A 12,005-nucleotide genomic window follows, 5' to 3' on the forward strand; every position below is an offset into this window, starting at 1 on the left:
GAGGATATTGTATATAAAGCACTTTAAAAATAGTAAGGTGCTACAGAAAAATGAGCTATTTTATTACATAAATCCTTAGAGTTTTTGTCATTCTCATGCTCATTGAAATTGTTGGCAATAAGTTCATCAATATATCAAGTCTTTTATTCCATACTTAGGTTTTAGAATAGGGGAATTAAGACAAGGTGGATTCTGTTTTGGAAGCAGCTAAATGGCACAGTGAGTAAGAGTGCTTGACTTGGAATCAAGAAGACTTAAGGCTTTGAAAAGCCTTCCTCACACACTTATTATCTATGTAATACTTGGCAAGTCACTAACCTTCCTCAGCTTCATTTCCTACTACCTTATATACAATCTGCCACCCTAAACTGATTTTGAATTCCCCTACTGTGAGTACAGGAGTTGCACCTTCGAGAAAGACTATGAGGTAGGCCCTGAACTCACTGAAGAAGGAGAGTGTCTTAGAGGTTGATTAATGATAGCCACCAGTATCTGGATTAGATGGCAAATTTGAATAGTTTGAATCTCAGGAAAGGAGAAGTGTCTAAATGATGATAGAGGGAGAGTCTGGATGTGACAGTGGGAAGCAAAGAGTATTCCAACACTCCTACCACAAACAGGCAGTGTGAATGAAAGTGTAACTAGTGCTAGAAAAGCTGGCAAAGGATACATTGTCATCAGGAGGGAACTAGGTCTCAGTGAGGGCCAGATACAGGAAAAGTTTAAGATGAAAACAAATTTGTTAACTATGGAGCAGGCATTACAAAGAGCACAGTGGAGGAGGCAGGTAAATATAGAGTGGGAAAATGATTCTTTTATCTTTTCATTTTACTTTCCTATAACCTGTTCATTTTTCTATCCCTACTGGTATCAGAAAACAGCAAAAAGCACATACAGGAAGTAGTTCTGCTTTTCTGCATACAGGTTCCATCTAGTGGCTAGTAGCTGAGCAGCATCAGCCTTGCAGTTTGATAGAATCAAGTAACATAATGTACAACTATTTAAAGTTTATTTACTTTGTTATAATTGCTATTGTTACTGTGGTGATGGTTGTTATTGTTCATGCGTTCTAATCACAACTTTTCATGGAGGGAAATGATTCAGTTTTTGCTATTTTTATTTCTTTTTAAGTTATCAAGAATACTTTATGGCAAAAAGGGTAACTTATCACAGAGATGTCCTTCAGAGACTACATACATGTGTACATGTATGTATATATACCTACACATGTATGTGTGCACATATACATGTGTGTGCGTATGTGTGTATACACACATACTTCATAGAAAAGATGACTTCTAATTGACTAACTCCTTGAACAAGTTGATGTTAATTACCCAACCTTTTTGGCCTACCTGAGTTTTTGAAAGAATAAGGAAATCTAATATCTTTAAGCTCTGGATCTTATCATCTTTACTTGGCCTTGTGTTATGATCTAAGCTCGTGTTAAAAAGTTATATATATTTTTAATGAATTTTTACTTAAGTAACAAGTGTGATATAATGGAACATACACGGAATTTGTAGTCCTGTTGCAGCTCCTTAGTCGTTCTCTTGAGATTCTGTTCAGCTCTAAATCTGTGATTCTCTAAGCATGCAAAATATGTGCTAGTGCCATGTAGCCTGCTACATCTAAGTCATTGTATAGTTGGGATTGTATTTATGCTGATTAATCTTATTCTAAGATATTGAATCAAGAATTGATCACATAGTATTTTCTAGCATATACCATAATACATTTTAGAAAGATTTTCAATGCAGGTTGAAGCAAAGTAATTTCCACAACCCTTTAGACTTCTTTTTTCTCTGCATAACTTGGAAATCTTTACCAGAATCTACTATTCCCTTAACTTATTGTTTAATCAAGATTTTATTGTACCTTTATCCTTATGTGCACCTATGTTTTTGAATTTCCTTGAAAGATTTTCATTTTATTCATTCAGCTGGTAGTGTTATTTGTTAATATACTTCTTTTTGTATTTCAGAAAGGATGTTGGTTTAAAGAGATTTTTTCCTAAGAGTTTGCTGGAATCTGTCAAGGTAATTATAGTCTCCTTTATCATAATCAAATCAGGCAAACATATTTCCCTAAATGTGAGATGCTTTTGCAAAAATTATGTTTACTTCCACCTTAGTTTTTATTTATAATCATAAAGGTAGTTATTCACTTAAAGAAGTGTTAAATGTGTTTACCCAGGTACAGCTTTGTTCCTTAAAATAGTAGGGTAAAATATAGTATAAAAATACAGATTAAAATACCCCTCCAAAGTAACCAAACTCAGATTGATTCCAGTACCCCAACTTGGTCCTGGAAAATAGATGATGAAACACATTTCTCTGTTCACATTAGAGAGTTGATGGACTTCAAATGAGAGCTGTTATTCACACTACAAGATATGGTCCTTTGTCAGTCTGTTTTGCTTTATTATTTTTATTTTTTACAAGGAACAATTCTATGGGTACACAAAATCTCAGAAAAAGATTATAGTGCTAAAAAGATAAGGCATCAGTAAAAATGATCTCTTAAAACAAAAATAAGCACTGGAGATAAAACAAGTTTGAAGAAAGCTTGACAAAGAGACTTTTGTTAAACCAAGTCATCTCAAGGTTATTTAAGCATGTAACTGGACAGGTGACACAGGCAGATGAAAAAACTGTGTAAGTATTTGTGTAACAAATTCTTCTCTCCATCAATTACCAGTGGAATCACCACATTTGGACTTCAACTTCACCATCTTCCAAATGATGGGTGAGAAAATAGAAATGTCATAAATGACAACAAAAGAAGAGAAGATCAGCTAGACTAGATTAAAAATATACAAAGCACATCAGTCACTCAATAAGCATTATTAAGCCCCAAAGTTGTGCCACTAAGCGCTAGGGATACCAAGAAAGAATGACAGTCCCCTCCCTAAAGGAGCTCCAGTCTAACGGGGGAGACAACAATCAAACAAATATATACAAACAAGCTACATACAGGAAAAATAGAAAGTAATTAAGAGAAGGAAGGCACTGAAATTAAGAAGAATTGGTAAAGGCTTCCTTTAGAGGGTAGAATTTTAGCTAAGATTTGAAGGAAATCGGGCTAGTCAGTAGTCTTAGTGGAGGAGGAATAATGTTCCAGACATGGGAGACAGCCAAAGAGAAAACACCCAGGCTGGACAGACAGGGTGTCTTGTTTGAGGAACAACCAGGAGGCTGATGTCACTGGACTGAAGCCATGTGAGTGGGGCGGGGTAAAAGGTGTTAGTAGACTGGAAAAGTAGACAGGAAGGTATGTTATGAAGGGCTTTGAATGCCAGACACAGTATTTTTTTTTTCATGTAGGTTTTTGAATACATTAAAGATTTGAATTCTCAAGTTATCTGAAGGAGGGAAGGATATGGAAGACATGAGAGAAAGCTCAGGATTTCTTATTCCCAATAAAAAAGATGGCAGAGAATAGTAATACCTACTGACACTTTATTCTTATTTTTCCATAGCTATACCATTTTTATAAGAATAATCCCTCAGTAAGGCAACTAGGTGGCAAAGTGACCAAAATGCTAGATCTGGAGTTAGGGAGGCCTTAGTTCAAATCTAGCCTCAGATAATTTAACCCTGGGCAAGTTATTTAACTTCTGTCTTCTTCAGTTTTCTCGTCTATAAAATAGGGATAATAATAACACCTACCTCCCAGGGTTGTTCTAACACTTGTAAATGGTTTTGCACACCTTAAAGGGCTATATGAATGCTAATTATCAAGGACATATGAAACTTACATATGGGTTACCCTGCTGGGATCAGGTTGACTCTTGTAAAAAACAGGGGAAATAGTAACATTCTAACTGGCAGCATTGTTATTTACTATCAACTCTCCACATGAGAAGTACAGTGTTCTCATTAGTCAATAGCCAGTCACCTACTATGTGCCAGGCACTGAGATACAAAGAAGAGTAAAAGATGTCACAAGCTGATGAGGAAGCCAGCAAGCAAATATTTACAAACAAACCATATGCAGGATATGCTGGAAATAATAAAAAAAGGACAGGCACTAGAATTTAGATGATTGGAAAGACTTCTTATAGAAGGTAGGATTTTAACTGTGACTTGAAGGAAATTGGGAAGCCAAGAGGCTGAGATAAAGAGGGAGGGCATTCTAGGCATGGAGGATAGCTAGAGAAAATGTCCAGATTCAAGTGATGCTGAGAGGTCTATGGAACAGCAGGGAGACCAGTGTTACTGGATCGAAAAGTGTGGGGGGAGGTGATATATAAATTGGGTGAAAAGGTGAGAGAAGAGGTTATGAAGGGCTTTGAATGCTAAACAGAACATTTTATGTTTCATCGTGTCAGTGATAGGGAGCCACTGGAGTATACTGAGTAGATGAATAAGATTTTTGGACCTATACTTTAGGAAAATTACCTTAATGGCTGAATGGAGGGTGGATTAGAGTGGCGAAAACTTGTGGTATTCAGACAACCAGCAGGATATTGCATTTGTCTGTGATGAGGGCCACATCAGGGTACTGGCAATATCAGAGGAGAAAGAGGCATATTAAAAAGATGTAGCACAATAGGAAATTGATAACTGATTGGATATGGAGGTTGAGATATAGTGAGGAGTTGAGGCTGATGTCTAGATTGCAAGTCTGAAGGACTAGGAGAATGGTGTTTCCTGAGATAGTAATAGGGAAGTTTGGAAGGAGAAAAGATCAGTAGGAAAAATACTGAGTTCAGTTCTGAATATGTTGAGTTTAAGATGTCTATGAGACATCCAGCTGGAGATGTGAGACCAGAATGCTTAGGGCAGGATAGGAATATTTGAAAATCATCAGCATAGGTATGATAATTAAATCCATGAGGGGCTGATAAGATAACCAAGAAAATAGACTGTAGGAAAAAGAGAAAAGGGCTAGAGAAATAACCCCGTGACACCCTTGGTTAGGGAACATGACCTGGATGGAGATATAGCAAAAGATAATGAAGAGTGGTCTGAGAGGAGATACTGGTGTCCCAAAAACCTAGAGAGAAGATAGTGTCAAAAAGAGAGTGATCAACAACATCAATGGCTGCAAAGAAGTTATGAAGAATGAGAATTGTGAAAAGCCATTGGATTTGGCAGTTAGATGATTATTAGTAACTTGGAAAAAACAATTTTGGTAGAATGATGAGGTGAGAAACCAAATTGTAAGAGGTTAAGAAGAGAGTGAGAGGAGAAGAAATGGAGTTATCTGTTGTAGAGGTCCATTAATAAAAAGTAATTCTCATCTGTTTTATTTTAAAAAAAAAGAAAAAGGAAGAATAAGCATCTCTGTTTCCTCATTTACAAAATCAGGGGATTGGACTACATGACTTTTGAGATACCTTTCAGCCTTAACTCTATGATCCTATGATAAAATCTGCAAACCTAAGACTAGATTGTTTGACTTTAATTCCTACCAAAAATCTATGATATACTATTAAAAGTGATTATTATTCCAGAAAAGGAAGCTATTATCACAAAAAGCCAGCATCATTTCATTAAGAACAGGTCATTCCAGACAAACCTTATTTCCTTTTGTGACAGGGTTACAGATAGATCAGGGGAGTGCTTTAGATATTGATCAGAGGTTCCCAAACTTATTTGGCCTACCACTCCCTTTTAAAAAGAAAATTATTCAGCACCTCCCTGAAAATCTACTTACTTTAATGGGTTTTTTTTAGATTTGCATCATTTCAAAAAATATATAAAATATTTTTAAATAATGCATCTTAAATTTAAGAATTTATTTTATTTTGTGGGTTTTTTCCCTGCATTAAAATTTTGATGACGCAATATTGCATCATGTAACTGAATAGTATCGTATCGTAAACAAGTCATTACATGCACATATTCCTGCCGATGCATACTGGACTTCCCAACAATGCACGACACCTTTGCCTGCCAACGCTTATTTGTTAAGACCTGTCGGCAGACTTGACTACTGATCCATTATAATTTGCATTTTGCACGTTTATTTGGAAAGTAATGTAATCACTATGACTTTAACTCTGTTACACAACTGATGAAACATGTACAAACAGTTGTTCAGAATTTTCTTATCTTCCCTTTCCTTATGCTTCCACCACCCCTTTATTTTTATTCAGTGCCCCCAATTGCACTCAAGGCTACTATTGCCCTGTTCCCCCACCTCCATTGTTCCAGCTCCCACTTTGAGAACCTATGATAGATGGCTTAGGTTTTGTTGAAGCACTTGAAAAAGACTCTTGTGATTCTTATGGAAACAATGGCAAGATTAGGATTAGACCTCAGTATCATTAAACTGATTCAAAACTGGTTCCCAATGAGTAGTCTTTATTGATTCAGTTTCTGCTTTAAGGGCAGTCACTCGTGAAGTGTCTTAGTAATCTTTACCATTTAATACTTTTAACAGTGCCTTAGTAAAAGGTATATATGGCATACCTATCAAATTTTCAGAAGATATAAAGCTGAGTGGGAAATTCAGCTCTGACTCACTCAATGAGAAAATTCAAAATAATCCTAGTAATCTAGAACCTTTGGCCCATCTTATAAGATGAAATTCAGATTCAACAGAAACAAATATAAAATCTGATACTGGGTTTCAAAAGTAATATTGATAATGCTTGGCATTTATATAGTGCTTTAAGGTTGGCAAAGTTCTTTACGTACATTATCTCCACATGATTACATACATGATCCCCATAGCAACCCTATGAGGTAGATGTTACTGTTGGTCTCCATTTTACTTAGAAGGAAACTGAGACTCAGCATGGTTAAATGACTTGGCTGGTGTCTCACAGCTGGCAAGGGTCTGAGGAAGAACTGGAACTCAGGTTTTCATGTCTGCAAGCCTAGTATTATCCACTGAGCCACACAGTTATCAAGCAAACATCTTCACTAATGTAAGATTCAAGAAGTGTCATTAGTCTGCAGGTGGTCTGAAAAAAGATCTAGGGGTTTTCATGGAAAGCAAACTCCATAACAATATAATATGGAAATAAACAAATCTAATGGGATTTTAGACTGCATTAAGGTACTCACAGCACTCAGAAGGAAGCAAATCATAGTCCTGTTGTACTTTGCCCTGTTCAGACCACATCCGAGGTACTGTGTTCAGTTCTAGGTACCACATTTCAGGAAAGACGTTTATGAAGTGGAGAATGTCTAGAAAAGAGCAATCAGAATGATACCCTAATTCCGAAGTGGCCCAGAATTCAGAGCATATTTGGTTCATTTTTAAAAACATGACCAATGTTCTTCTGGACTACCACATATATTGACAGCTTTATTTTTCAGATTTGTGTTTTTAATTTGCTCAGTGTTCATGTAAGGGGATGACAGTGAAAAAAGGCAGATTAATTTTAAAATGCTTTTTAATTGAAAAGTAATAAAAATAAAACCTCACTGCAAAACAGTAAAGAGGCGGAGCACTGGAAAAAGCATTTATAAGTGTTTATCTTGTACTGGACAGGTTGGTTGTAAAGATCAAATGAAATATTGCTATGTAAATATAAGATTTTATTTGTTTGTTTCAGTAGTACCAGCCCTGTGGTTATGTCACTGTAATGAAATCCTGGGGAAAAAACTTCCTTTGCCAATAGCAAAAATTGTTCTGTGCCTTAAACTTCTACATAATTTCCTGAGTCACTAGTTTACTTACCTCTTGTCCAACATCCCACAGCCAGTATGTGTAGGAAGCAAGAGTTAAACCCACATCTTTTTGACTCCAAGGCCTGCTCTCTATCAATTCCAGAGGTGTCAAACTAACAGGCAGTGGGTGCCAGCCAAATTTTTGCATTAGTATTCATTAGGAATATTGGTCCATAGTTTTCTTTCTGTTTTGTCTTTCTCAGGTTTAGGTATCATGACAATATTTGTATCTTGAAAAGAGGTTGGAAAAGCCATTTCTTTTCTTCTTGTTGCCAACAGTTAAAGCCACACTACAATTAATTGTTCTTTGAATGTTTGATAAAATTTACTTGTGAATCCATCTGAACCTGGGCTTTTTTCTTTGGGAGTTCATTTATGGCTTGTTTGATTTCTTTTTCTGTATTGGGTTAAGTAATCTATTTCTTCTTTTATTTAGGTATTTTCTCTTCTTTTATTTAGGTATTTTATATTTTTGTAAGTATTCATCAATTTCCTCTAAGTTAAAAGTTTTGTTAGCATATAATTGAACCAAATAGTTTCTGATAATTTCCTCTTCAGTTGTTGAAGTCTCCTTTTTCACTTTTGATAGTTTGTTTTTCCTTTCTCTTTTTTAGCTTATTATTATCTATTATTTTTGTCTTAAAACTAGCCCTTCTTTTATTTACCAGTTCATTGATCTTTTTGCTTCCAATTTTATTACTCTTTAATTTTCATAATTTCTATTTTATTTAGTTGGGGATTTTTTATTTGTTTGTTTTCAGATTTTAAAATTTGCATGCCTAATTTACTGACTTATTCTTTTTTTGTTGATGAAAGCTTTTAAAGATTTAAATGTACCTTTCAGAATTGCTTTTAGCTACATCCCACAGGTTTGGTATGTTGAATCATTATTGTTTTCTTCAGTGACATATTCTGTTTCTAGAAGTTGTTCTTGTCCTGGTAAATTCTTTAAAATTATGTTGTTTGGTTTCCAATTACTTTTTAATTCTTTCTTTAAGGGTCCTTTATTGAATACAGTTTTTATTGCATTGTGATCAGTAAATGATATGTTTAGTATTTCTGTTTCTTTTTGGTGAGGTCTTTATACCCCATGATTAGTTTTTCTAAAGGTTCTAGGTTCAGCTGAGGGGTATGTAAATTCCTTTCTGTTCTTATTCAGTAACTGTCAAAGATCGATCATCTCCAATTTTTCTGAAGTTCTATTCTTAGAACTTGGAACAGATCTTTAACTTCTTTCTTATTTATCTTTTGGTTAGATTTGGCTTGGTCTGAAAGGAGTACATTAAGATCTCCTATTATTATAGTTTTACTTTCTATTTCTCCATCCATGTTAATTAACTTTTTCTATAAGTATTTAGATGTTATTAGATACATATGTGTTAAGTGTTGATTTTAATTCATTATCTCTGGTGCTTTTAAACCTAATATAATTTGCCTACCTATTTTATCTTATATGTATTTACTGTACCCTTATCTGAAATCATGATTGGTACCCCTGATTTGAGTTTAGCTGAAGCAGAATAAATTTTACTCTAGCCCCTCATTTCAACTCTGTAAATCTTTGTGATTCAGATATGTTTCTTGTAAACAACATAATGTTGGATTCTACATACTAATGCATTCTTCTTATGCTTTTCCATTTTATGAGTTCATCCCATTCACATTCACAGTTATGATTGTTAATTATGTATTTTTCCTCCATCCTGTCTTATGATTTCTCCTCTCTTTTCTTCAACCTCCTTTACAAATAAGGTGGTAGAAGAGAGGACATTTACCTGACACTTGTGATCATATAACTGTTTCCTCTCTCTTGCCATTCTTCTCTTGATCCTGGGTTTTTACTTTTTCTTTTCCTCTCCTTTTAATCCTCCTTTCACATTCCTCCTCAAACATTCATGTTTGTTTTGCTTGTACCTTTACCTATCCTGCCCTCCCTCTTAGATCCCTCTGTGTCATTCCCTTCTCCCTATCCCTTCCTATTTTCCTTGTAAGTTTAATGTATTTCTTTAGTGAAATCTCTATGTGTAAATACTGGAAATGGAGGGGTGTAAAAGGGATTTCATTGAATTCAATCTTCCTTTATCTAGTTCAGATAAATGTGAGGTTCACTCCTTCATTCATGGCCATATGCTCCTCATTTTATACACCTCTGTTATGCAATAGTGATTTATCTCCCCTTCTTCTTCCTTACCCCCTCAATATAGTTTTCTATCCCTCCCATTTTTATTTCTCCTAAGATTATTAAAAGACAAAACTACCCACAGACCTTCTGTTATTTTAACCTTTTTTAATGACCCTCTGGGCCTGGCTCAGGCCAGGAATGAATGCTGTGCAAGATCTGCCCAAAACACTGAAGGCTAAATCCCCTGGAGCTGAGGTAAAGCAGTCAGCCAAGGGTCTCAATCCCATAAGGTAGGTGAGGAAATTGAGGTTTAGTGAGAAGAAATACTAGTTCAGGGCCACATAGTTATTAGCAGAACTAGGACTAAATCTTAGATTTACCAACTCTACTCCCAATGTTTTGTTTTTTCATTTCACCATTTTCCTTCACATTTAATCCTTGATAGGCTGTCATTTGCCTCATCATGCCATTTATTAATGTTATCCAAAATTACTCTAATTTGATATTGTATTTCCTTTATTTAACTGTTATGTTTCAAAAATATTATGTCACTGCCTTTTAATCTGTAGATCCACAAGAATATTGTAGGCAGAAGCAACAACTATTGTTCCTTACAGTAATTCATTTCAGATGAATAAGCATTGATTACACATCACCTATATTCAAATACTGTTAAAGGCATTGGGCATACAAATATCAAATAAACCTTTAAGGAGCCTATAGTCTAATGGGAAGAGAAGATATATACACAAGTAATTATGAAACATCTTTCACAAAAATACAAATTTGAGAAATAGGAGGAAATTTGAGAAATTTGAAGAGGAAAAGGTCACTTTAAACTGAGGAAATTAGATGGAGGACATGGTGCTGAAGTTGGGCCTTAAAGTGAAGGGAAGGGTTTTCATAGGAGGAAATGAGGAATATATTCCAAGTATGGCAGATGATGTGAGCAAAGGCACGTAGATTAAAAGGAATAGGATCAGAATAGGAAATGGTGAGAAGTCCATGCTGGCTATAGTATAAATTCCATGAATAGGATTATGAGAGGATCATTCACCATTTCTTTAATACTTTTATATTCCAGACACTGGATTAAGCAAGAATGATATGTTGAAGCCATATAGAGGACTTCTGTGGGAGGCTCTCAAGCAACAGAAGTATTAGACTTGTTCTGCTTGCCCACGGACAGCAGAAGTAGGAACCACGGGTGGATGTTTCAAAGAGGCAGATTTAAACTTAGTGTGAGGAATAGCTTTCTAAGTGTTAGAGCTATACAAAAATGGAATGAGTTGACTCAGGAGTCAACCAAAGGTTGTATGACCACTTCTCATGTTTTTTGGGCATTCCTATTCAGGTACAGACTGAAATAGATGGCCTCTGAGGTTCCTTCTAATTCTGACACTTTGTGTATTTGAATGCCAGGACCAGGAGTGATGGTAAAAAGGTGGGTTTATTTCTGTAGATTGTCTTAACTTCAGGTCTAGGGCATTAAGCACCTTCTCAGGAGATAAGGACAGGATTATTTCATGTGTATCCTATATACATGACCTCATCGTCATTGGCCATGGCTCCCAGCTGCACAAAAGTGGAGTTTTGTGAAATGAAGCACTTTGCAAAACGATAATCATTAATATGTTGTTATTATAATTATAGTGATTTTATTATCGTAGTAGTGTAAGTCCTTAGAAGTTGGTAGGGAAAATACTAAGATACTGAAAACCTAATTATTTCTTACCCTACAGAAGTCCTCTTCCAGTGTCTCATCTTGATGTTTAAGTGGCCCTGGGTTCTTAAAGTCTGTGCCCACAAAACATTGACTCTGACAGATCCCACCAAGCTGGAAAGATTTTAATTAAAGACCTAGTGATGAGTTGTATATCTGTCATCTGTGAATTATCTTAGCTATGTACAGAAAGTCTCACCACCAGATAGTTGGCTTTTATCAGGTGTTACTTTTTTTGACCATAGTAATTCATTAGACTGGCTGCTAAGACATAGAGGGGCTGTGATTTGAAGCAGTTGAGAAAGGGCCCATAGTGAGAAATCCTGGATATTTAAAATATTAAAGTATTGAAATAGGAATCTCCTATCCTATTTCTCAACTTTCTTTGAAATCCTAAAGACCAAATTTCATCAACAAAAGAGGTAGGGTTGTGTAACAGTAAGAGAAAGAGATTTAAGTTCTGAAGATCTAGGTTCTAATTTTATTTCATTGGTTACTAGTATTGTGCTTTTTTAGCCCCTTTGAGCCT

The 12,005-nt window shown here is 35.4% G+C and overlaps 1 protein-coding gene across 1 annotated transcript in view; it reads left to right on the forward strand.

Annotated features, from left to right (window-relative positions):
- Nucleotides 1-12,005, forward strand: part of PTK2 (protein tyrosine kinase 2) — a 304,848-nt gene that overhangs the window by 101,158 nt on the left and 191,685 nt on the right. Inside the window, exon 7 of the mRNA XM_027845408.1 lies at nt 1,985-2,039. Within this exon, the coding sequence (XP_027701209.1) occupies nt 1,985-2,039 (55 nt within the window). The remainder of the gene's footprint in view (nt 1-1,984; nt 2,040-12,005) is intronic.

This window comes from Vombatus ursinus, unplaced genomic scaffold (assembly GCF_900497805.2).
Source record: "Vombatus ursinus unplaced genomic scaffold, bare-nosed wombat genome assembly UNPS02005236.1, whole genome shotgun sequence".
In the NCBI taxonomy this organism is placed as follows: Eukaryota; Metazoa; Chordata; class Mammalia; order Diprotodontia; family Vombatidae; genus Vombatus; species Vombatus ursinus.